Source organism: Pocillopora damicornis, chromosome 1, assembly GCF_964200805.1.
Source record: "Pocillopora damicornis chromosome 1, jaPocDami1.2, whole genome shotgun sequence".
Lineage (NCBI taxonomy): Eukaryota > Metazoa > Cnidaria > Anthozoa > Scleractinia > Pocilloporidae > Pocillopora > Pocillopora damicornis.
Window position 1 is genome coordinate 14,071,147 of NC_142670.1, and position 26,845 is coordinate 14,097,991.

General features: G+C 37.3%; 1 protein-coding gene across 1 annotated transcript in view; it reads left to right on the forward strand.

The window, feature by feature from the left end:
• LOC149052180 (uncharacterized) overlaps positions 1-26,845 on the forward strand; it is a 65,829-nt gene that overhangs the window by 21,834 nt on the left and 17,150 nt on the right. The window contains exons 8-11 of the mRNA XM_089180363.1: positions 641-748; positions 990-1,077; positions 1,321-1,411; positions 1,478-1,527. Coding sequence (XP_089036489.1) covers positions 641-748; positions 990-1,077; positions 1,321-1,411; positions 1,478-1,527 — 337 coding nt within the window. The remainder of the gene's footprint in view (positions 1-640; positions 749-989; positions 1,078-1,320; positions 1,412-1,477; positions 1,528-26,845) is intronic.

The window sequence follows — 26,845 nt, forward strand, 5'->3', positions numbered from 1 at the left end:
TTTATAAGCCCAATTTTTTAGAAACGTTACTGTTGAATGTCATAGATACATCTGTTCTTTTAATTTGCTTGATACTTTGATTATTCGCGGTGTAGAAGGAAATTCAACCTATTTTTGAACAGTTAACAACACGAAAGAATCGGAATCCTTCAAATTGTGAAATCCTTCTTCTGGCTCTGTTTATTGAAACTTTTCTTAGATGATAAATTTATGAGTAACACTTTACTATCTAAAATTGTCAAATCTTACAAATACTTTCCGGTTGCATCACTTAATACACTGAGCTCAAAATTGGCCTATCGTCTGCGATGCACATAAATGCAAGATTCTTAACCGTACTCATAGAAACTCCCTAATGAACTCTATAGTTCCCGACGAAACGGCTCGAGGAAGCAATTGAGTTTTCACTATTTAAGTCCGTACATTATTACTCACTTTTTCATCAGTTTTACCCTAAAAAACCTTGTAAAATGGTGGAAATCGTCGAATAGTCGTTGAAGGGCAAATAAGGTACAAACAATACAGGTCCATCTAATAAGATTATGAAATATTTGTGTATACCGCAAAACGGACGTTTGTGTAGATGAGTTATTGTAAATTTCACCGTAACTGCTTTCATTTGTCTTTTTTTTTCCGATAGTTTTGGTCATTCAAAAAGCCTATCGCAAGAATGCAAGTGGCTTCCACTTTGAGGAACAACAATGGCGAGCGAGAATCGATATCCCTTCTTCAAATTTTGAGGAAAATGGTTCGTATCAACTATTGTGGTAACTTCACAACTTTTAGTATTACCTTGATTTCTCCAATAGAAATTTCTATATTGAAACAAAGCCTCATATGAAGGCGCTTTCTTAGTTTACATAGTCTATCTTCTTAAATCATTCGCCTGCTAAAATTCACATACCTCAGAGCCTGATAAAACTTTCAATTTTGCGTCTTTTATGTTGTTGTTTGATAACTTCTTTTGTTGATTCTTGGGGGTTTTAAAGGATCAATGGTGGTTGCGTGTGTGTACAAGGATCTGCATGACCTACTCCTGACAGATCAAGTCATAAGAAGTGAAACAGACCACCAAAGGTGCTGTTATTTTCGTCTTACTCCATGTCGTTTACCCCCAAAAACACATAACACGGAAACACATAAGATCTAAGTTTAACTAAACTGAACTGAGAAACTTTCCAAAAACCCTAATTAAGGTTGGAAGCTTCCCTGTTTGTCTCTGACCATTTCACCTTCATGAAAAATTGGCTTGAATCTACCAAAAGTATGTAATATTGCTTCCTCGATTCTGGTCCATTTTCAAATACAATTTCTTCATAGGTATATCAACTCCAGGATAATGGCCGTAACTATGGACCCCAAGCCAGAGAAATTAGAAGAAAATGTCATCCTAAAGTTCAAAAACCTAAAGGTAACGTGAAAATTAGTTGCTGTGTGTTGTTTTGATTTATTCTGACAAGATAAAACGCATTTTCAGGTCTTGACAGCAGAGAAGCGCTGTATGTTTTGGAGTGGCCTCAGCAAAAGGTAAAAATACTACAATATATTATTGTATAGTATTTATTCCTTCTAAAATTAAATCAATGATGGAGGAGAATGAATGAACTTTCGCGCAGATTAACACTTTCCTAGAAAGCAACATGTCGTTTTTTTTAGAGAGAGGAAGTCTGATTGAAATGTCCTCGCAACTAAGAAAATCTTAGCGCAAAATTGTCAAACATCACGTCTTCCCCAAACAATGAATAATTTTGTGCCCTTTGTTAACTTTACATTTTTTTTTATGTCTGACAGCTTTTCAGAGGAAGGATGCCATGTAGTTACATCAAAAAGCAACTCAGAAGAAACAGTTTGCAGTTGCAATCATTTGACGCATTTTGCCATATTTGTACTGCGGTTGTAGATGATTTTTTTTTTTTTTTTTCAGGCTTCTTCTTTCCAATTGCTTAAATTGGAAAATTTACTGCGATGATCACATTTCACTTTCATCTACAACCGCAGTACAAATATGAATTATTTCATATAAACTCCACATCATTTCACTGCACGGGAAGATATGAACTCAATAAATTGACCTCGCTCCCAATGTGTGGCTTCATAGCTCAGTTGGTAGAGCATCGCACCGGTATCGCGGAGGTCACGGGTTCAAATCCCGTTGAAGCCCTGATTTTTTTTTTTCAGGCTTCTTCTTTCCAATTGCTTAAATTGGAAAATTTACTGCGATGATCACATTTCACTTTCAAGATATGATTCTAGTGCAAAAATAACTCATAAAGCAATATTGCAAAAGGGAAAAGGAGCAGAAAGAGGTGGAGATATTGAATTTATATTATTTAACATGAGGTTCACTCAGCGTAGTTCATTTAGTGTGGACACTTGTTCGCGATTTCTTTAGCTCTTTGGTAAAGGATCTAAGCTCATAATCTAGGTTCCCCGGTTGGAAGTTCTATTCCCTGTAGAAGACTCTGTACCCAACCCTTGTTACCAGACTGGTGACGTTTTTTGCGAGAAAGGATCCGCTCTTACCTTGGCGATTCAACTACCATTTCCTAATACCTAATTTATTTCTATTGTATTCTTCAGCTCAATATGTTGATACTCGTACGAGTCATAAAGGAGATGACCAATTTGGTGCAGCCAACAGCGGAAGACAACCATTTTCAGCAAATACGGTAAGATTCCCAACGTAAAACTAAAACAAACTGGTAGAAGAGATTGCTTTTGAGGCATATTCGCCCAACTTCCCCATTCTTTAACACAATATCTAACGATGAAATTAATTGTCAAAGGAAACTAAAGAAATGTTTTTTTTCAACTCCTAGACTAGGCATCAAAGCATGCGTGGTGATGATTCCCCTGCTGGGTGTCACATGGCTATTTGGTCTACTTTCGCCTGTACATAAAGCTTTCGCTTACATCTTCACCATACTCAACTCTACTCAGGTCAGTGTTCGATGGTAACTCTCAAGTCATTCAGTCCCTATTATTATTTTACTTAGGGTCAGGCTAATCGTGAGAGACACCATTACATTGGTCAGTTGATATTTATTAGAATTCTGAGAAAAAAAAGCTGTTAACTATGCAACAGATTCTTCTCCATTTATGAGATATGCAATTTTCCCTCCTTCTTGGAAATCTTAATAGAAATTTGACCAGTGTTTTTGAATGTTGTAAAAAGTAATGAACTTTAAATCATGTTTATGCTGCAGGGTCTCCTGATTTTCGCTTTACACAGTATGCGAGACACTCAGGTAAGAAAAAACATTAGACTGATTCTACACCAACTGCATTTCATCAAGTCTTAGTGTTTCGATAAAATATCCGAGTGCTAAGAACCATATTCCTTGTTGCTCGTCTATCTGCAGATCAGAGAGCGATTTGAAAGAAAGATGAACATCGTTTTTCCATTCCACAATTCCACAAAGAAGAGCCCACACGTCAATCCAAGTGAGGTTGGAAATGTATGGGCAGTTGAATTGCAGTCTTGAGCTGAATTTGAATCGAAATCGCCTTGACCTAAATAACTGGATCCAGCCAGCCGTAAATAACAGTCAATTACTTAGTATAATCAGCTATTAGTCGGTTGCGATCGGTCTGAGTTACAATCTGCAGACAAAAAGAAGTCATTCTCTTCATTATTGTTTAAGCACTCAACTACTTGTAATTGTAACCTATCTTCTTTATGATTATAAGTGTATTTTCTAGGCGATCATATGTTTGCAGGAAAGATTCATCGAAATAAACCAATCTATAGATTAAAATTTCTAATGGCTTAGTATCTTTATGACTGTCCTTCGAATAAGACCACAGAAATTTAGAATGCCTAGTCATGCCGACATTCATACCAAGGAACTTCTCGAGAATTTTACTAGGTTACGTAGTTATGATGTAACACTACCAATCTAATTGTGTTGTGAGCTTCCAGAATTTTGAGGAATGATTTGTACATTAGGACTCAGTGCAGCAGTAGTACTTGTTGTTGTCGGGAGTGACTGACTTTTCCGAAAGCTATACTGAGAGAGAGCTACTATGGAAGATTGTAAATTTCGAGGAACTTTGAGGACAACCATGAGATTGTGTCAGGGGTGAGCTAATAAATTGTGGTGGGCTTCAATCACTTTATTTAGGGATAATTACTCTACCTCCTTTAAGAGACGTTCCTTGGTAAGAATATTACAAGTTGTTCAATAAATTATTTGGGTTTGTTGATAGATAATGCTCTTTCTGTAGGTTAAATCGTTTTATAACAATTAATACTAATAGTCTTAGCAGCTAGCGCTGACATTCAATGCTGTTGCTTAATGAATAAGTAGATGAATATGTAAATATTTGAATAAATAAACGACTAGTTTTGAAAGAACTAAAAAAACCCCTTATGACTCGATCTTTTGTGGATCAGTTATATTTACCCATTTTTTTCGGATTCCTAAGAAAGGAGTATCGTTTTGAATCGAAAATACATGGATTAATTTGGACGTAAATTCAGGCAATTTTAGCCAGAAATGGCATAAACCAAGAGATTATAAACTATTCGGCAGACATCATTAAACAACGATTAAAGAACTTTTACACAGAGTATGCAATTTAAAGGAAAAAGCATAGCGATAGAAATGCCGAATATTTCCATGGGCCTGATTTTCAAATATCACTACAGCGGAGACGTAGCATCGAAGAAAAATTTCAAGAAGTAAGGGAAGGAGTCGATTTTGTCGATGTGCCAACAGTTAAGGACAGTCAAGGTTACGTCATACCTATTTATAAATAAACATGAATGATGAAGCGTACGATTAAGACGGAAGATGTTTACAAAAAAATAATTATTCTGGAATATACAAGTACATTTCTCTCTACAGCGCTCAAATGCGATAAGTTAAAGCGCTTCAGGCTTCGATTGACTAAATACATTGCAGCTAGGATAAGGGAATATTCCAGAATAAATAATCAATTATTTCATGGTCGTGGAGAGATACTAGGAGATTAGAATGTCTTGCCCACAGAGCGCCTCACTATGACCCAGGAACGTCTCGCACTGAGAGCTTTTGACTCCACCGCTCCTTCTAAAATGTTGGAATTCGAACATTTGGACACAAAAGAGGTGGTCTGACGCTTTTTCAGGGGAGAGTTGTTTTGGAGGCTGAACACTAAGCCGTTAGCCTCTGTTGGTTTTCTGATCAGTTAACGATCAACCTGGTGTAAACTCACATCGAACTTATGATCTAAGAAAACCGAGAAGAAATCCTTCGACTCAGAGTTTGCCGATACATGTTAATTAATACATGCGCGAGTTAGTTCATCAAAGATCAAGGCATACGAAGTAATTAGACCCACCAAATGAAACGCACAGCATGTCATAGGCGAGATGAATAGATAATAATCATTTCTATTTATGCATACGAACTGATGGCATATTAGGTTTAGCTGGCGGTTGATAAAGGAGAAGTTTGTTTAAGACAATGTTATTTAGTAGAGCTCAGAAAGAAATAATCATTCTTAATATCAATTATTTTTTTAGCCACTGCTCTGCAAAACTTGAACTATAAAAAGTATTTTAATGCTGTGAAAATTTTCGATTGTATTAAGAAAAACAATACTCCACATCTAGTGCAAGTTGCTTTTTGTCTATTGGTCCGTGTATGACAGAAAAAAAAATGGAGACGAACGCCATGAACATGTGATCAGAGATCATGATTTGCATTAAAATCTAACTCGTACGAAAGGCTTTTTATGAGGATGCCGCAAATTCAAAACTCTCAAGCGAGGTGAATCAAATTTAAGTGTAACGATAGCTCTTAAGAGTAACCTTTGCATATCTTAGGCACGATGAAGTGGATGATAAATGAAACTGACTCCGGCAAAATTTTCAAAGCGCTTTCAATGCATTGTGTGCTGGGTAAGTACGAAGCTAGTTATTCCTGTTTGTTCTGCTGTAGCTATTACACCGTCGAAATCGACTTGCAATTTGTGAAATATTGATTTGGATTTTTAAACCAACGGAACTTTAATGATGAAACATACCAAACTCTACAGATGTCCTTTCTAAACTATTTGTTGATCATTAAAGCAAAACTTGGGGATCTTTGTATTATCACCATTATCATTATTATAATTTTCTATATATTCTTGGCTTTCCATACAATACCAAATAATTGAAAAAAGAATTACCCGGAATGATACATTCGTATAAGTGTAAAGACAGGTATTGACAGCAACCTATAATAGTATCGTGCGCTTGATTAATTGCGAGATGAGTACGACTGAGTCCAATAAAGTCTGCAAATGCTTTTTTAATACTTGTGCGCTGGTTTATACCACCTTAATTATTTCTCGACTTTCCATATGCGAGACATTCATATCGATTTGGAACTTCCTGTAAAACTCAGCCAAACCGATCCGAGAAAAAAATGTCAGATGGCGGCTATATGGCACTATTAATTAAAACAAAACACACCAGACTCTAAAGATGCCCGCATTAAACTCTTAGTTTATAATTAGAGAAGGATCTCTTATAAATTGGATTCCTGAAGCCCTTCATACGGAGCAAAGTAATCAGAAAGCAAATAGCACAAACGAGACATTCATGCGGTGGTCATGTTGTTTCCGTCATGGTTGTCTATACAACAGCTTTGGCAGCCATATTTAGGATAGTTCAATTGCTATCGTTTTATGCCACTATGACAAGATGTCAAAAGGGAAACACGTCTCCCCTTCAGATAGCTGCTGAACGTTCGCCGTGCTTAGACAAGAGATCGAACTTAATCATAAGGGTGTACTTAAAATGGCATTAAGTTCAACAGATGCAAAATTTAACATTCGATTCGGGGTTTGGAAAAAAAATGGTTGAATTGGTGTACTTTTTCCTTTTTCATCGCAAGTTAAAACACCATTAGTATTCATGAATTTCGATATCTGATTTTCTGAACGAGCTCAGGGGTTAAAGTGACGTGCACTCACAGAAAAACATTTAAAACAACCCTTAAAATTAAACAATCTTTACGTATTAAAATTCTGGAATGGAACTCCTTACAGCCTCACGGAGAACCTTTTTTGATTTAAGCTTAATTAAAAAATTATGTCTTTGGCTTTCAATAAAGTCCTCTTATTAGTCATTTTTATTGGATCACCCCGAAATTCTAGATCTACGAGCATCACGGGCGATGATGTTACTTTACGCCTCGTGTTCCTCGTGTTCCTCATTCGAGGGTCATGTACAATGAATTCCAGCCCAAAGGTTCACTGAAAGCCTTCGCATAAGGCGATATTCAAATATCGCGGAACCCAAACCTTTTTAGCTTTCAAATTATTGTTCAATTATTAACACTCAGGGTAGATGACTGCTGATTGCTCGCCAAGTTGGACGTCATGGACAATTAAAATATGAATTCCAGCCCAAAGGTTCACTGAAAGCCTTCGCATAAGGCGATATTCAAATATCGCGGAACCCAAACCTTTTTAGCTTTCAAATTATTGTTCAATTATTAACACTCAGGGTAGATGACTGCTGATTGCTCGCCAAGTTGGACGTCATGGACAATTAAAATATGTCTCTTTTAAATTATTCTCCTTTGTACCCGAAAGTAAATTTTCTTACTTATCTCATTTTACAAAAGAGAAAAAAAAAAAAAATATATATATATATATATACATAGAGAGAGAGAAAAAGAGGGAGAGAGAATAATACATGGGTGCGTAGATATGGAATTTCTCGTCGAGTGTTTAACACGATAGCACACGAGTGAGCGCAGCAAACGAGTGAGATGTCGAGCTGAACACGAGAAGAGAAATTCCATATCTACGCGCCCATGTATTATTCTCTCTCTCCCTCTTTTTCTCTCTCTCTATGTATATATATATATATTTTTTTTCTTTTGTAAAATGAGATAAGTAAGAAACTTTACTTTCAGATACAAAGGAGAATAATTCAAAAGAGACATTATTAGTTATTCTCTTTTGTGTTCATCCTTGCTGTTGGCTTCATCTGAAATTCACAATGTAGGCTTATAAAGGTCCGATAAATAATTGTCCTTTTACTTTCAATTGGCCGGCCACAACGTGTTGTTAAAATTTATGGTTTACACGATACTCCGATGGATCTGAACAAAGGAATCCTTCTAGTAGTTTGCACACTAACAGACTTTCAACATTCGTGCACTCGAGCAAAGACCTCGTGCACTCGATTGGAATTTTGACAAATTGGAAGCAAATTTATTCTAGTTTTTTAAAAGATTTTTTTAGGAATAAAAAAAAAATGTTGCATACCTGAAAACCTCAACTAAAGAGAGGTTATTCCTCGATTGAGCCCTTCGCAACATGGACCTCCATCCGACTTTTCATCTCAATTTTTCCTTCTCGTCATCGCAACCACCATCAGTTCTTAGCTTGTTGTGTGTAATTGCTTGTCTTCTGTAATTTTGCAAGGTTTCATGGGATATGGGTAGGGAACAAAGTCGTTAGGGCTCGAATAAAGTAATGACTGAGTTTCCTCGAGGTCCCACTACGACATCCATGTTGGTGACGTCATCAATTATCCAGAAATGGTTATGACCCGGACTGTATAACCACAATAGTCCTTTACTGAGAAGAAAAGCCCACTTCACTTATAAATGAAAAGAAATGAATCGACAATCCCCGAATAACAATCGTAAAGAGCGTTGGCGCTAACTCCTGAGATGGAAAAATGCGTTGAATCATGATTACAAAAACAACAATGGTCGTAATTTTCAATTTACAAAATTCTCATTTATTGACTTTGTCCTTACTGACAGAAAAAGTCTCTCAGGTAAACGGCCAAAATCGGCCAGTGGCAAATCCTCCAGTTGTCGATTTTCATTCTCAGCCGAAAGAAATGCTAATACCAAAGCCACTGAATACGTAACTTTTGGTTTTTCTTTTAGTATATTGGTTTTCTTCCTCTCTATGAAAGTTTGAACCTCACTGTCTGTCAGCAATACAGATTTTTTAGTGTTTTAGCCGCCATAATTCGAGAAAGCTCCGACAAACAACTTGTATTGAGAATCGTGAAGCCTTTGCCAATCGTTTATCAACTTGACCGAGTGGCGCCAAAGGCGCGTGAGTCAGGCGAGTGTCAGCAGCTGATTGGCTATATCAACACACGAAAAAATACGATATTTTTGCACGTGTGTTGTTACGGCTTTTCTCAGGGCCGGAAATCCCTGTATAACACCGCAGTTTATGTGATAAATATATATATATGTATATATATATATTATACGGGTTCCGCAGTAACACCCAAGAATATGGAAAAATCCTCACAAAATTTTGGAGACCAAAAGATACCCGAGTAATTTGCTTAGAGAAGCATTGTCCTTTCGTATTGCTGCGAGCTAAAACATTTTGGATTTAAAATTTGGATTTGCTAGGAACAGGTTAGGCAGTGTAATTCCAAGATTAACATTTATGCGCCTTAAAATGAACGGGAAAAAAACGATAATATGTGACAGATTTTACTAATAATTAGTCATAGACTTCCTGCCAGAATTACATCGGATTGTGATTTAAAACGTAAGTTGGAGAACAAAACAAAAAGGTCAAGGGATAACGGTGCTACTACCCTGATATCCACAATTTCCACCTGTAAAACGATACCTAATTCTAATTTTTGCTTCAGTGAGGTAGAGGGTTTTGATGTTCATCGTTTGTTATCAAAATTAGTTGTATAAAAAAATACTTTCCCGTGTAAATCATCAGCATTATTACATGACTGTAAATATATGAAAATCATATATGTGCACTGCGGTTGAAGAAAGGAATATAGAGGCAATCCTCGCAGTTGTGAACTCTTCTTGAGTAGTAGTGAAAATAAGGCCTTAGAAAAATTCATTTCCCAGTTGGCTTGTTAGCTCTGTTGGTAGAGCGCGACACCAGCAACTCAGAGGTCATGGATTCAAATCCCGTATGATCGCTCTACTATTATCCTTCTTTCCATCGGCTGCAGCTGGAAGAACAGCGATCGAAATTGTGCGTTTCACAACTTTTAATAATCTTTTGAGATTGTCCCGTGTTCTTTAAATTTTTGCTCTTTTTTCCGACAAACTTTCCCGTAACAACTGTATAAGGTTAACTACAAATCTCCGGTTGGACATTTATAAAAACTTTACGTTTTTTCGAAGTCTACTCAGCTGGGAGAGGAAGAAGGAAGAAAAGGGGGCGGGGGAGGGGGAGGTGTCAGCTCAACGAGTAACTAATTGATATTCAAAATCTCAACTACCAAAATTACGTGAACTCACAGATAATCTTACCTGCTAAGAAATTAACTAATTCAGAAAGGCAAGCCAGAGATGGCGGACGCCATAGTGAAGAAAGATGTATCTTTGAAGCACAAACAACAGCACCCGAAGGTTTACATGCCATGATTTGTTTGATGCAAATCGGCACGCTCTGGTGAAACGGTGTGGCCACTATTTTCATCAACGATAAAAAGCATCCAAAACGTCCTTTGCTGACGCAAATACGAGTTGATAGTTTTCGCACTCTATGTCGTCCAAACGACAAATCGTGTGCGTAGCTACCGTTAATCCATTTGATCATAAACAGTACGTTAACGAAGCTGACAAACGACAACTACGCTCGAAGGTTTCTCTCATGCAAACCAATAACTGAAGTATCAGGTTTTTCCCAAAGCCAGTTGGCAATGCGGCCAGTAGATACTTTCCAGAACCAGTGTAGAAATTGCTTCTTTTTGTTCCGATTTTAATGCGCTATATTAAATTCCGAAAGACACTTAAGTGCTTCCTCGAAAGCGGAATCGAAACTAACAACTTCATTATTTACAGAGTTTGCCATCTTTCGCATTTTCCCGCAAGAGCTAAATGTCCAAATGACACATTTGGCCTATGATTCACAGCTGAAGCTTAACTACACCAATCAGGAACTCCGATCGTAGGCAAACGGGTTTTGCAAAATAATGATGACCTCGGACAGGCGTAATATCGATTCCCCTACCCCTAACCCTACCCCTACCCTTCTCCTTATTATTGACCGTCGGCCACCCATGTCGTAAGAGCGAAGATCTAGAAAGTTTCCGCGTGTTTTGCAAGGTTCACTTGCAAGCGTTGACAGTCACCGCTGTGATTTCTTTTGTTTAACTCGACTCTTTTCTTAAATCTGCCTGCCCCACCCAAGCATTACGGTGCTTTTGATACTTTCGACGACTAGAAATTAGGCTTTTGTTAATTGAAAAATCAGGGTCGCCTTTTTCCCAAGTTTTCCTGAGAGTGTGCCAGTTAGAAAAAACAAAAAACAAACAAACAAACCGTTGTTACACGAAAACTAAATAATTATGTTAGAAGGCTTCGGTAAATTTATATCAACCAGCTCAAGATGAAATAAGAAATTAATACGTCATACTCAGTGGTTTAACAATTAATACGCGCGGATATTTTGCGACTTGCGTGGCATTTTCCGAGTCCCGTAGGGGCGAGTGGAAATAACAAAAACTGGGCAAAATGTGTATTCGTATTATATGTTAAACCAGTGATTAAGGAATGTATTATTGCATCATTACCTCATTTACTAGTATTTTTGAAAAACATCTTACATCCCTATCTTAGCATCGATCATACCAGACGTGTGCGAAAGACGAATATAATGTAAAGGAAACAACGAGAGTGCTCTGTATAACCAATCGAGTGGATTTAAGAGTTTTGATCGTTCATAGCGGCCATTTTGTTACTTTGCTTTCCGTCTGCATTTTTGCCCTCAAGTGTAATACTTAGGTAATTTTATCTTGTGATATAATCTTGATGTTTATTTTTCCTTAAAGATTCATCAATACCTACACTACCCTCGCCATCGCCCTCGTTGTCGCCATCGCCCTCCCCATCGCCATCGCCATCGCTCTTCCCCTCATCCTCGCCCTCGCTCTCGCCGTCGACCTCAACCTCGCCATCGCTATCTCCATCGCCGTCATCGTCGCCGTCACCGTCGCCATCGCTGTCGCCATCGCTGTCGCCATCGCTGTCGCCATCGCTGTCGCCATCGCTGTCCCCATCGCCATCGCAGTTGATATGTTTTCTAAATAGTCATTTACCGTTTTTATGCATGTCACTTTTCAGGATCTTCTCGGTGACACATTTTTTTTTAATTTTAGGCAAAGGAGTATGTTTCAAAATTACGTGGATTAAATATTACCAGAAAGAGTTCCATACAGGCATCCAATGTTCATAACTTAACGGCTTTTTAACTTTGATATATAAACGATAAAAAGTAATTATTACATACATAGCGAGATTTACGCGCCAAAAGGCATCGAGATAAAAATAGTCTCTTCACGCTAGAGAAGCCAGCTGATTGGTATTACGATTTTTTTACCAATGAAAAACGACGTATCGACACTCCCAATGGCTGTATCATTATTTTCACTGGTGAACAAAACTGTGTCGCTCACTCGCCGTTCCTCTTGACTGACAAATAGCACATTCTAAGAGCTTAGGCGCATTTTTCTTTGGAAAGATGGCTTCAAATCAGACTGACTATTCTCAGAGCCTAGATTCGTCAGTAGAAGAGTTCATAGACGGACAGGAAAATGAAAACACCAAGAAAAAGAGCAAACACGATGTTGCTCTCTTCCACTAATTTCTTGTTTTGAAAGGCGAGACGAGAACTGTGAGGCGGCTTGACCGTGCGTTGTTTTCCTTCCAAAGAAGATAAAGATATGTTCATCTTTGAGTTCTGTTCACCTTTGAATCTCGGTATGTATCTAATAAATAAGTTATTTGACGGTTAGTTCGCTTGTACGATTTTTATTAACTCGTTGTGTAAAAATCGTATGCGCTCACCAACCGTGAAATAACCTATAAATATATAATCTTTAAGGATAAACCACCATTCAAGCCATATGAAGTGAGAATGGTGAGGCTTAAAAAAATAATCCAGTCTCCTAAAAGAGTTCTTTGGCCAATGAATACCCTGAACACCATTTGGGGCCTCCTGCTGGACTTTTTCCGCATCTTTGATATGAATTGTATATATGAAACTCGCTAGTCAATGACATGGAAATATTTTATGTAATTGTAGGAGACGGTAGCTGTGTTGGAAGATTTCATCTTAAAAATCAAGAATGTCACAAAAGACAAGGACGGCATAGAAGAGGTTAAAACACTGGAAAAATCCATCTTTGAGGTGGCAGAGGCCGTTGAAAAATTTGCTCTTAATTATAGCAAGCGACACCAGAGTGGATTGAAACCTTCAGAAAGGATCGTTACCCCAAAAATGGGTGAGGTTGCGGCACTCAATTCCGTTTACTTTCAAAGTCGATTCCTTTGTTACTTACTGACTCGCTGACTGAGCGAATGAGAGGTCTAATTCCCTCTAGCTAGATAATGTAAGAACTGAGTTATATGCCCAACTTTTTAGAAACGGTATTGTTGGATGTCATTGATTCATCTGTTCTTTTAATTTGTTTGATACTTTGATTTTTCACGGTGGGGAAGGAAATTCAAGGTATTCTTGAACAATCAACAAGAGAGAATCGGAATCCTTTAAATTGTGAAACCCTTCTTCTCGCTCTGTTTATTGAAACTTTTCTTAAATAATAGAGTGGTGAGTAAGACTTTACTAAATTGCCAAATCTTACAAATACTTTTCGCTTACTTCATAGTATAGACTACGCTCAAAATTGGCCTATCGTCTGCGATGCTTATGAATGCAAGATTTTTAACCGGACTTGTAAAAGCTCCCCAAGGAACTCTATAGTTCTCCAAAGAGACGGTTCGAGGAACGAATTGAGTTTTGAAAATTTTATTCCGTCCACTGCTACTCACTTTTTCATTAGTTTTACATTGAAAAATGTTTTATAAATGGTTGAAATCGTCGAATAGTCGTTGAAGGGCAAAAAAGATACAAAAAATACACGTCCATTCAATAAGATCATGAAATATTTGTGTACATCGCAAAACGCATATTTGTGTACATGTGCTTGTGCAAATTTCACCGTAAGTGCTTTCATTTGTCTTTTTTTTCCGACAGTTTTGGTCATTCAAAAAGCCTATCGCCAGAATGCAAGTGGCTTCCACTTTGAGGAACAACAATGGCCAGCAAGAATCGATATCGCTTCTTCAAATTTTGTGGAAAATGGTTCATATGAACTACTGCGGTAACTTTACAACTTTTAGTATTACCTTGGTTTCTCCAATCGAAATTTCTGCATTGAAACAAAGCCTTAATTTACATAGTCTATCTTCTTTAATCATTCGCCTTCCCTAAAATGTCACATACCTCAGAACCTGACAAAAATTTCAATGTTGTTTTTTTGTTGATCCTTGGGGGTTTAAAGGATCAATGGTGATTGCGTGTGTGTACAAGGATCTGCATGACCTACTTCTGACAGATCAAGCCATCAGGAGTGAAACAGACAACCAAAGGTGCCGTTATTATCATATTACTCCATGTCGTTTACCTCCAAAAAAACATAACACGGAAACACATAAGATCTAAGTTCAACTAAACTGAACTGATAAACTTTCCAAAAACCCTTTTTGGAAAGTTGGAAGACTCCCTGCTTGTCTCTAACCATTCCACTTCATGAAATATTGGCTTGAATCTACAAAAAATATGTAATATTACTTCCTTGGTTCTGGTCCATTTTCAAATACAATTTCTTCATAGGTATATCAACTCCAGGATAATGGCCGTAACTGTAGACCCCAAGCCAGAGACATTGCGAGAAAATGTCAACCTAAAGTTCAGAAACCTAAAGGTAACATGAAAATTAGTTTCTATGCATTGTTTTGATTTATTCTGACAAGATAAAATCCATTTTAAGGTCTTGACTGTGGAGAAGCGCTGTATGTTTTGGAGTGGCCTCAACAAAAGGTAAAAAAACTACAATATGTTATTGTATTGTATTTATTCCTTCTTAATTTAAATTAAGTATGGGGGAGAGTGAATGAACTTTCTCAGATGTTTTCGCGCAGATGATCACTTTCCTGGAAGCCAACATGTTGTCGTTTTTTAGAGAGGGGAAGTCTGATTGAAACGTTCTCGTAGCTATGACTACAATGGAAGAAGATCTTAGGGCAAAATTGTCAATCACCTCTTCCCCAAACTATGAAAATTTTTTTAACTTTACTTTTTTTTCATGTCCGACAGCTTTTCAGAGGAAGAATGCCATGTAGTTACATCAAAAAGCAACTCAGACGAAACAGTCTGCAGCTGCAATCATTTGACGCATTTTGCCGTCTTAATGGACTACGACGGTAGCAAAAAGGTAACAAAATTATTTTTGCCTTACTCAATAATTTTATGGGCTCAATGAACTAACTTAATATTGTCATTAAATTTTTCTTTTTTTGACACAGCTCACCGAGGAGGACGAAACAATTCTGAAAATTATCACCTACGCGGGACTGAGCTTTTCCATCGTCGGGATACTTTTAACATTAATACTTTATTCTTTGCTCACGTAAGTAATGTACCTGAATAATAATGAGGTAGATTCTTAACTCTCCTTAACACGGCTGGAGAGAAGAGAGATCTCAATGCAACTCTCCACGCAAACAAGAACATGCATGTTGGATAATTCACCAATTCAAGCTACATTTCATGCCCCATCACGAACGTTTGACCAAATCATGTCTTCAGTATGCTGCTGTTATTGTCGTTTTTGCTTTTGTCTAATTCGTCATTTTCTTTTTTTTTTTACTATTATTTCATCAGAGATCTTTGTCAACCTCTCTCTTAAATTCGACTGAGTGTTTCTGCGTCCCTTGGAGCTGGACAGATCATCTCGCCGGAAGGCCTCGCCAGTGGCCTCTCCTTCTGTCTATAGAATGAGTTTACTCTTTGCACCGTTAAGAAGTACACGAAAACTCTTTCTTTTCACTGCTGCCTGTGTTACAGTAGCAGCTCTGATGCAGTATTTCTTGATGGCCGCTTTCTGTTGGATACTGATCGAGGGAATTTATCTCTACCTCTTCGTCGTGAAAGTTTACAACATTAACACCAAGATGTACATGTATCATGTCATCTCATGGGGTTAGTTTTTTTTATTTTAAAACATGCACTTGTAACTATCACCATGCTTTCGGATCGCCAAATCTAGTGTTGTCATGCAGTAAGGTGTTTCGATTTCCTTCCTTTCTATATGGGTAGGTCTTCAACTGATCATGGTGGCCATTTCACTCGGCATCGCTGCTGGAAAAGAAGGGTTACAAAGCTATACGAGTGATAAACAATAGGAAAAAAATTTAACGGTTTCTTCTTGCTCTTCTCCTTTTAATTCGTTTCTATTAATTATTTTTTTTGTTTGTTTTTGCATATAGTTTGAAATCGGTATCATTTCATTTGCTGAGGATTTGTGTGTTTTTCTTGTGTTTCATTTCTTCGAGTTTAGTTGCTGGCTTTCCTCGACTAACAACCTGATCTGGATATTCGTCGCCTTTGTGGCTTTCATTAAAGTTGTGAGTTTATGATTAGTGTTGGTGATTGTGATTGGTATACCTGGACTACTTGCTGCTAAACATTTTTTCTCTGCTCTTCAAAAAACGAGTTAAATGTTAATGATATGACCCCACGCAATATTTACCATTTCCTTTTCCTATTTACTCACAACAAACTTTGGACGTAGCTGCTGTTTATGAGAATGCTGGTCAATTTTAATTTAATGATGACCGCTTTCAATAGCGAGTAAAATCTGTTGAGACGATGTCTTCACAGGCAAAAGATAGCTTCATAAACTCTCCATCTTTTACTACATCGTATGAGAAAAAAGATTCTTGCCCTTCCTTGTTGATGTTCTCTCACTGTTTCACATTGATATACCAAGAAATTTTTTTTCGTGCAAAAATAACTCTTAAAAAACATTGAACAAGATGAAAGAAGCAGGAGGAGTAGGAGATATCAAATTTATGTCATTTAACATAAGGATTCGCTTTGCATGGTTCATTCAGTTCAGACACTTTAGTTCGCGATTTCTTTAGCTCATTGTCTGATAATCGAAGCCCATAATCTAGGTCCCCCGGTTGAGAGTTCTATTCCCTGTAAATGACTCTTTATCCCAAGCTTGTTACCAAACTAGTAATGTCTCTGTAAAGGATCCTCTCCTGCTTTGTCTATTCGATAACCATCTCTAAATAATCAATTTATTTTTATTGTATTCTTCAGCTCAATATCTTGATCATTCTCAGCAAATACGGTACGGTTCACATCATAAAATTAAAACAAAAAAGTGGAAGAGGTTGCTATGTCTTCCTGTGAGGCTCTATTCGCCCAACTTCTTCATTCCCTAATAAGTAAAGCCTTACGATATCTAAAATTGAAAAATCCTTGTCAAAAGAAAATAAAGGAATGTTCTCTTTTTAACTCCTAGAATTGGCATCAAAGCATGCGTGGTGATGATTCCCCAGCTGGGTGTCACGTGGCTATTCGGTCTCCTCTCGCCTGTACATAAAGGTTTCGTTTACAACTTCACCATACTTAACTCTGCTCAGGTCAGTGTTCGATGGTAACATTCAAAATCATTCAATCTCTATCATTATTTTATTTTCTAACCAAGTAAGACATCGTTACAATTGTCACATGATATATTTTTTTTTTAATTTTGGAAACAAAAAGCTATTAACTAGGCAAGATAAGACAGACCTCTTTTGAATTATGAGATATGCAATTTTCCTTCTTTCTTGGAAATCTTAATTGATATTTGACTAGTTTGTTTGCATATTGTAAAAAGTAATGATCCTAATATCATGTTTCTGCTGCAGGGTTTCCTGATTTTTGCTCTGCAGTGCATGCGAAACACTCAGGTAAGAAAAAACATCAAACCGATTATTAACTCCATATCATCAGTCTTTAGTGTTTCGATAAATATCCGAGTACTAGTGTTAAGAACCATATTTCATGTTGTTCGTATATCTGCAAATCAGAGAGCGATTCAAAAGAAAGACGAATGTTGTTTTTCCATCTTCTATAAAGAACAACTCCACAAGGAATAGCTCACAGGTCAATCCAAGTGGGGTCGGCGATGTATGGGCAGTTGAATTGCAGTCTTGTGCTGCATTTGAATCCAATTCGCACTTAACTTAAATAACTGGATCCAGCCAACCGGAAATGACAGTCAATTACTTAGTACAATCACTTATTTAACAGCAATAAGTCGGTTACGATCGATCTGACTTGCGATCTGCAGCTGAAAAGAGGTCTTTCTTATCATTATTGTTTAAGCACTCAACTAGCTGTGATTGTAAACTATCTTCTTTAGGATTATAAGTTTATTTTCTAGGTGATGGTATATTTGCAGGCAAGATTCATCGAAATAAACCTATAAATCTATAAATTTAAATTTCTAAAGGCTCAGTACATTGATGACTGTCCTTCGACTAAGACCACAGTCTGCAACAGACGAGGCCGGAATTTTTGCCAGGAAATCACGACTCTTCTTTCTTTAAAAACCACTCTCGCACGCAGCTTTAATTAAATGTATTTATCTTTTGATTCTTTCGCGCTAACTTTCTGTGCCTACTGCATGATTATTTCATATTCGACGTTTCACTTATTAAGTTTACAAACTTCTCACCCAACACTGTCATTACTTTTTACTATGGATAATAATAACTGAAGCCCAGTCATGCAGAAATGAAAAACCAAGGAATTTTCTGGAGCATTTTATTTGGTAACGTAGTTATGATGTAACTAGTAAAGTAGTACTTGTTGTTGTTGGGAGTGACTGACTTTTCAGAAAGCTATACCGAGAGAGAGCTACTGTGGGAGATTGTTAGTTTGGAGGCACTTTGGAGAAAACTGTAAGATTGTGTCAGTGTTGAGCTAAGAATTAGTTTGTGGTGCGCTTCTATCAGTTTATTTAAGGATAATTATTCTACTTCCTTTAAGAGTCGCTCCTTGGTAAGAATATTACAAGTTGTTTAATAAATGAGTTGGGTTTGTTGATAAATGATGTTCTTTCTCTAGGTTAAATAATAATAATAGTCTCCGCACATGACGCTGACATTCAAAGTTGTTGCTTAATGAATAAGTAGATGAATACGTAAATTTTTTAATAAATAAACAACTAATTTAGAAAGAACAGAAAAACCCTTATGATTGGATCTTTTGTGGATCAGTTACATTTACCCATTTGTTATTCGCTATTCCTAAGATAAGGAGTATCGGTTTGAATGGAAAATACATCGATTAATAGGGAATTCAACTGGGCCAATGTTAGCCGGAAATGGCATAAACCAAGAGATTATAAACTATTTGGTACACATCATTTCACAGCGATTAAAGAACTTTTACACAGAGTATACAATTTAAAGTGAGAGGCGGAGACGAAGCGCTGAATAGGAATTTCAACAAGCCAGAGAAGGAGTCGATTTTTTACAACAGTCTAGGTTGTCATACCCATTTATAAATATACATGGATGACGAAGCGTACGATTTAGGCAGAAGAAGTTAAAAAAATAATAATAATTATCCTGGAATATGCAAGTATACAAGTATATTTCTATCTACACCGCTCAAATGCAATAGGTCAAAGCGCTTCAAGCTTCGATCGACTAAATACATGGCAACTAGGACTAGGTAATATTCCAGGATAAATTAATAATCAATTATTCCTTGAGCGCAGAGAGATTAGTAGTAGAGTATAATGTCTCGCCCACAGAGCACATCACCCTGACCCTTCTAAAATGTTTGAATTAAAACATTTGAACACAAAAGTGATGGTCTGCATGACGCTTTTGCAGGGGAGAGTTGTTTTGGAGGCTGAACATTAAACTATGGCCGTTAGCCTCCGTTGGTTTTCTGATCAAGTAACGATTAACTTTATGTAAACTCACATAGAACTCATGATCTGAGATAACCGAGAAGAAATCCTTTGACTCGGAGTTTGCCGTGGTATAAAAATAATAATACACCTTAATTAACACAAGAGCGAGTTAGTCCATCACTGTTGAAGGCATACGAAGTAATTAGACCGACCAAATGAAACGCGCAGCATGCCATAGGCGAGATGAATAAAAAGGAATCATTTCCATTTATGCATACGAACAGATGGTATACTAGCTTTAGTTACCCGTTGATAAAACAGAAGTTTGTTTAAGACAACTTTCATATAGCAGAGCTCATAAAGAAACTACCATTCTTAACATCAATAACTTTTGAGCTGCTTCTTTACAAAACTTCAACTACAAAAAGTGTTTTATGATGCAGTAGATTTTTTCGATTGTATTAATAAAAACAATGCTCTACATCTGGTGGAAGCTGCTTTTTGTCCATTGGTCCGTCTATGACAGAAAGAACAAAAATGGAGACAAACGCCATCACCATGTGATCAGAGATCATGATTTGCATTAAACTCTAAATCGTACGAAGGGGTTTTACGAGGATGCCGCAAATCCGCAACTCTAAAGCGTGGTGAATCAACTATAAGCGTAATGATAACTCTTAACGGCAAACTTTTGATTATCTTGGTTACGATGAAGTGGATGATAAATGGCAATGAATCCGTCAAAACTTCCAAAAACCTTTTAACATGCTTTGTGCTGGGTAAGTACGACGCTAGTTATTCCTGTTTTTTTCTTAGGTAGCTATGACACCGTCGAAATTAACTTTCCATTTTTTAAAAATTAATTTCGATTTTTACTCCTACGAAACTCTAATAACGAAACATACCGAACTCTACACAACTCCTAACCTACACAACTCCTAACCTATTGGTCCATCATTAAAGCAAAACTTGGGGATCTTTGTATCATCGACATTATCATTATTATAGGTTTCTTAATATTTTTCACTTTCCATACAATTCCAAATAATTAGAAAAAATTAATAATCCGGAATGGCACATTCGTATAAGTGCAAAGACAGCTATTGACAGCAACCTATATTAGTACCGTGTGCTCCATGAATTGCGAGATGAGTACAACTGAGTCCAACAAAGTGTGAATTTTTTTTTAAAAAGTTGTGCGCTATGTTAGAACTACCTCTGAAACAGGTGTTTATTAATTTCCGGAGTGTTTTTTAATTTCCGGGGTGCGAATTTTACGATTATTTGGCTTAAAAGTCCTTTAAGTAAGACTATTAATCGCAAATGGCATTTCTTGTGATTAAGAGAGTGTCTGTAAGAGCGGTCCGGTCGATTTTGCTTGAGACACGGATTTCGCTCGTTTCTCGTGTGTTGTAAGACATTCATGTACCTATAATAAAACCACAATCAGTTTGATCGGATCTCTTTATTTTTCAGAGTTTTACGGAAATTAAATTTCACTCGAGCGAAGGCTTGTCATGACACTTTTCAAGACTTTAATTTCATGCAACTTTGGAGGACAATTTACAAAAAACTACGGAACTCAGCAAAAAACAAATACCACAGCCATGTATATTAACTCTATCTTATCTATCGAGGCGACTTTCGTAAACATCACGTTTCAATCGAGGAAACAGGAAGACTTGAATGACACCTTATCGGTTCGCCTAAATCAAACACGCCAAAACCGATCAAATTCAAGGTAAATTTTTGAAAAAGTGAGGCGTTCTTAACTGATCCAACTAACATAGCTAGGAAGTAGGTGCCATAGAAAAGATAACTACAGAAAAAAACTTTGCGGCCCGACCTTTACGAGAACTTTATAACTCCGTGAACTTGCCTAATTTTCGGCAATCTCCAAGTTTGGCCGCCATTTTGAGGGACTTGTCAACATGAAGCGTAACCGAAATAAATCAAGCAGGTAAATCTAAAACCGTCAGAAATACATACAAAAGCAATTCAAATGAACTTTACTTTCAATTCAAGCGACAAAATTTGAAATTGTTCCTTAAACTTACCATCCCCATGCGACCATTTCTTTGAACAATTCAAACACTACAACTAGTGTTCGAATTCCCCTCGTCGATTCCACCGCAAGAAATAACCTGTGCCACCCAAGCTTCGACTCGAATATGAAGTACGAATCAAGTAACATAACTGCTTCATCTTCGCGGCAATATCACGCTGGTATTTTGATATTCCGATCGACAAGAACGGTGATCAAGAATAGATCGGTTTGTTTACCTCATAAACGTGACCGCTGGCCAGCTGCTGAGTGAAAACAGCACGGTTCAGTGGCGAGGGGCGGGGTGAGGGGTGGGTGCGGGCAGATAATCAGAAGATTTTTGGAAACACTCGAACATATGCATTAAAGTATCATGATAAACATTAGGATTCTCAGTCTTAATGTGAAGGCATGCTTCGTGTTGCAGACAACTTTTGTTTTACTTAGTATTCTTTTTTATTTCAAATACATTTCGTTTCAAATAGGACTAGCATAAGTTCATAGATTTAAAAACAAATCTTTACCAAGTAAATTAATGTGTTTAGATAATCGAGATAACCATTTAACCTCTTGTATCGCACCGGAAATAACGTGTCTTGTCTTTGCCCAACTCTGAGAGCGTGGAGCGGCGAAGACGCGAGATACGAGTCTCGCGTGGAGCGGCTTCACCATGTTCACAGGATAAGTGTGACCTCACTATCTTTAAGAAAAATAAGAGACTGCTCGAAGTCTGTATTCCGTTCAACCATTTCATAAGAGTGACGCGAGTATTTCAATTGAGTGAGAAAGTCACAAACCCATTCTTTACCTCACGAGCGTAACCACTGACCACTCACGAATTACAGTAGGCTTCTCCTTTGACACGGAAATTGAAATCGTATCGAATGTACAAAGTTATAGTGAGTTCCTTTAGATCTCCCGAACTTGTATCGCGTTGGAAACAATTACAAGTATAGGAAGAAGTCGTTCATTAGCGAGACGTTCATTATGTCTCAGGACTGCTTTTTGAATAGCAAAGATGGAAAAAACTTTGGTTCATCGTGTGGCTTAATTGGTTTGGTACGACTGTCTGGATGCAATGACGAAGTAAAACATCATTTGATTAGCTGCCACCTGTTTAAAGAGATTTTTAAGTGAAAATGAGCTAATCTTGGCAAGGATTTGCCTATTTCACCTCGCTCAAGAGGATAAACAAAAAAATGTGGATTTGCTATAGGCATCGCTACACTCTGGGGAAGTTTTGGAGAAGTGCAAAGGTAACATGTCAGTATCATGATCATGATGGTGTCAGGAAGCGTATCCAAGACAGAGATGTAATTACCTTGCATATGTCTCAGGACATTCAAAAGCTGTTTGGAGTTATTATTCCAGTTGAATCAGGTAGTCTTCAGTAACATTTTCTGTTATCTGTTTTTGTCACGTGACATATCTGCTCGAAAAGAGAAGAAATTCTTTATTACATCAAGGGTACTTAAGTAAACATCACGTTGAAAAAAAAATAGATCCATGTGTAAGTGCTTTTAATCACAGATGGAAATATGTACAATGTTGCTCGGTTGATAATCAATAACGTTTTTGTAGAAGATCAAATCACCTGACAACGCAACATACTTACTCATGCGTACGGTTCACAATTATTTGCGGTCAGTTTTCCTCAGTTTGTATGATTCTCATTAACCAATATGATTAAATTTGCAGACTAAAAAAAAACCCTTATTTGATTAAGAATAATAAAAGTAAACAGTGCATGTCGGTTTTTAATTCCTGGTGGATGCTACTGGGCTTTACTTTAACTGAGAAATTTGCAATCGCTTACCTCAGCTTTCTGTGTCCCATGCCGTAAGAAGCACAAGAAAAAAGTTGATGATAGTGAGTCTTGGCTGAGACAAGAAGGATCAGAGAAGAATCTACGGTCCCCAGAAACGCCACTTTTAAACACGCGACAACTAAGGTAAATTGAATGAATTGTTATTTGTTTTATTTAAAACTATCGTTTAGATTATATGATACGCGAAAAACTCACCCCACCGATTTTTTCCTACATTCTGTTAATCAAAAGTTTCAATAATTATAAAGGCTTTCTTGTTGATCGTCTTAATAGTAACAGTTTCCAGGATCCAAGGGTAGCAAAAGAGAGAACAATTTTCTGTGTAGCTAGGTAAGGCGACATGCCGGCTTTATACTTCTTCCGGCGTGATAACGATAATGATGACAACAATGGGCAAAAAGCACCGTCCGCTAATGATGACGATTATCAAAGTTATTAACAAATCTCAGTTATAGTCCTGGAAAAAATCTCAGGGGGTCCTTTGAACCATCCACTTAATCTCGCCAGAAGTCAAAGTTGCCTACACTCATTCTAAGGTTTGTGCGATTTTACGACGAATTTTCAATTCTGGTGTGTTGCACGCGCAACTTTTTATAGAAAAAACCTGCACGCGACATAACTTAAAAGAACGTGTCAGCGGAATGAATCAAATCTCTATCACTTTGTATACATTCTTGGGAACAAAAAAAATTACTTAGAGCAAACATTCTAAGTATAGTGTTCATTTCATGCAATGGGACATAGATAAAAGTTTCTGGTGGAAAAGACATTTTATTTTATACCACTGATGACAAACAAAAAGGTTATATGGGTACCCGGTTAAAAATATATTGGTAACTCTATTAATTAATACCAGTTCTAATTTAAAGGAGAAAGTTATGAGAATAAAATCAAAGTTGTCTGTACTACGAAGCATGCCTTCACTCTTTAGACTGATAGTCCAAGGGCTTTTTGAGCATGTATTCGAATATCTTATGACGATAAGCCCGCCAACCACCCCACCCCGCGCAATGCTGTTTTCACTTAGCGGCTGGTCAGCGGTCACGTTTATGAGGTAAACAAACCGATCGATTCCTGATCACCGTTCTTGTCGATCGGAAAATCAAAATACCAGCGTGATATTGCCGCGAAGATGAAGCAGTTATGTTACTTGATTCGTACTTCATATTCGAGTCGAAGCTTGGGTGGCGCAGGTTATTTCTTGCGGTGGAATCGACGAGGGGAATTCGAACACTAGTTGTAGTGTTTGAATTGTTGAAAGAAATGGTCGCATGAGGATTGTAAGTTTAACGAACAATTTCAAATTTTGCCGCTTGAATTGAAAGTAAAGTTCATTTGAATTGCTTTCGTATGTATTTCTGACGGTTTTAGATTTACCTGCTTGATTTATTTCGGTTACGCTTCATGTTGACAAGTCCCTAAAAATGTTAACCTTGAATTTGATCGGTTTTGGCGTGTTTGATTTAGGCGAACCGATAAGGTGTCATTCAAGTCTTCCTGTTTCCTTGATTGAAACGTGATGTTTACGAAAGTCGCCTCGATAGATAAGATAGAGTTAATATACATGGCTGTGGTATTTGTTTTTTGCTGAGTTCCGTAGTTTTTTGTAAATTGTCCTCCAAAGTTGCATGAAATTAAAGTCTTGAAAAGTGTCACGACAAGCCTTCGCTCGAGTGAAATTTAATTTCCGTAAAACTCTGAAAAATAAAGAGATCCGATCAAACTGATTGTGGTTTTAGTAAAGGTACATGAATGTCTTACAACACACGAGAAACGAGCGAAATGCGTGTCTCAAGCAAAATCGACTGGACCACTCTTACAGAGACACTCTCTGAATAGTCTGAAAGCGTCTTCTACCACGATTAATAATCGTGGTAAGTACGAATATTAATCGCGTACAAACTCATTAATAGTCGTGTTTGACTGCCTTTTAAACTTAATAGTCGTACATCGCACGGTTAATAATCGCATCTGACAGCAAATGTCCTTATTTATCGCGAGGAAACGTACTCTTCTCCAAAGATAGTTCAAGTTCAACTTTTCTCTGAACGGCCGCCATTACCACCAAAAATTCAGAATTCAGTATTTCTTCGCACATGGCATTTTAGGCAATATGTGTCACATATTTGAAGTTTCTCGGGTTCAAGTTCTCCGTGAACTTCATTTCTGTTCAAAAAGTGTGTTTACCAACTACGTTTTCTTTGTTTTTCACTCTTCCACGAAGTACAGCGCGGGCTGACTGTGTTGTAAGAAACGCGATTAGCATTACTTCTCAATGATAATGTACACAAATACGTTAATTTTCGACAGGTTCGAATAAATTGAAGTTTAACCGAGAAAAAAATACAAACAAACAGCCAAGCAAGTCAAAGTACGTCAAATTCTTCCCAATAACAGCTTCTCGTGAAGCTGGACCTAAGTTCACGAGCAAGCGACAGATGAAAACGGTGGCGGTGAATGGTGCCAAAGGTGGAATATGATAAAATTCTTTCATGGTTGGATAATTTGCATCCCCTTGCACTAGTAGTCTTGGATATGCAGAATTGGAAATTGTCAGGCTTAACCCTTTTAAAGAAAAAAAGAAGCAATGTGTCACAGATATCCTTTCCCCGTTTTGCTTTGGAGATACTTAATCCAAACAAAAAAACGCGTTGCAGCTAGTTGAGCGAAACAGACAGAGAAATATTTGAGTCGCGGTTAAATTTCTTCACGCTGCCGGACTCTTTCTAAAACTAGTGTGTTTCCGAAGTGGGTTTTTCGAGGGCAATAGGAGTGCAAGAGTTTGCAATGTCACGCCGACTCGGTAAGATGTTTATTTGGTGATGGCGTTATTTATTTAACAGCAAAATGTAATCGTTTTTACCCGAAGCCGATAGCAGGCCACAACAAAAACGGCTTCTCTTCATTTCTTTCAAAAAATAGCTGCTACACTCTTTCATTCAAAAAATTTCAAACCTGATAAAAACATCTGACGACAGTGCGTGACTGTCGACTCATTTCATCGATGCTTTGTTTTGATACGAATTATTTAGATCTACGCACATAATGGGTTTTCATGATTTCCGAAACTTCCTTCGTTCGATTAGTATATTCCTGAGAGGTAAATTAAAGAAATGTACAAGAACAAATATGGGTTCTCATTGAAAGTGTTTCTGATCAGCGGTCAAAATTCAATATCCAGGATTCGAAGCCTACGTCACGCACCACTCCGATAAAAAAAATCTGTTGGGAATATAAATAAGAAGTTTTCTCTCTCTTT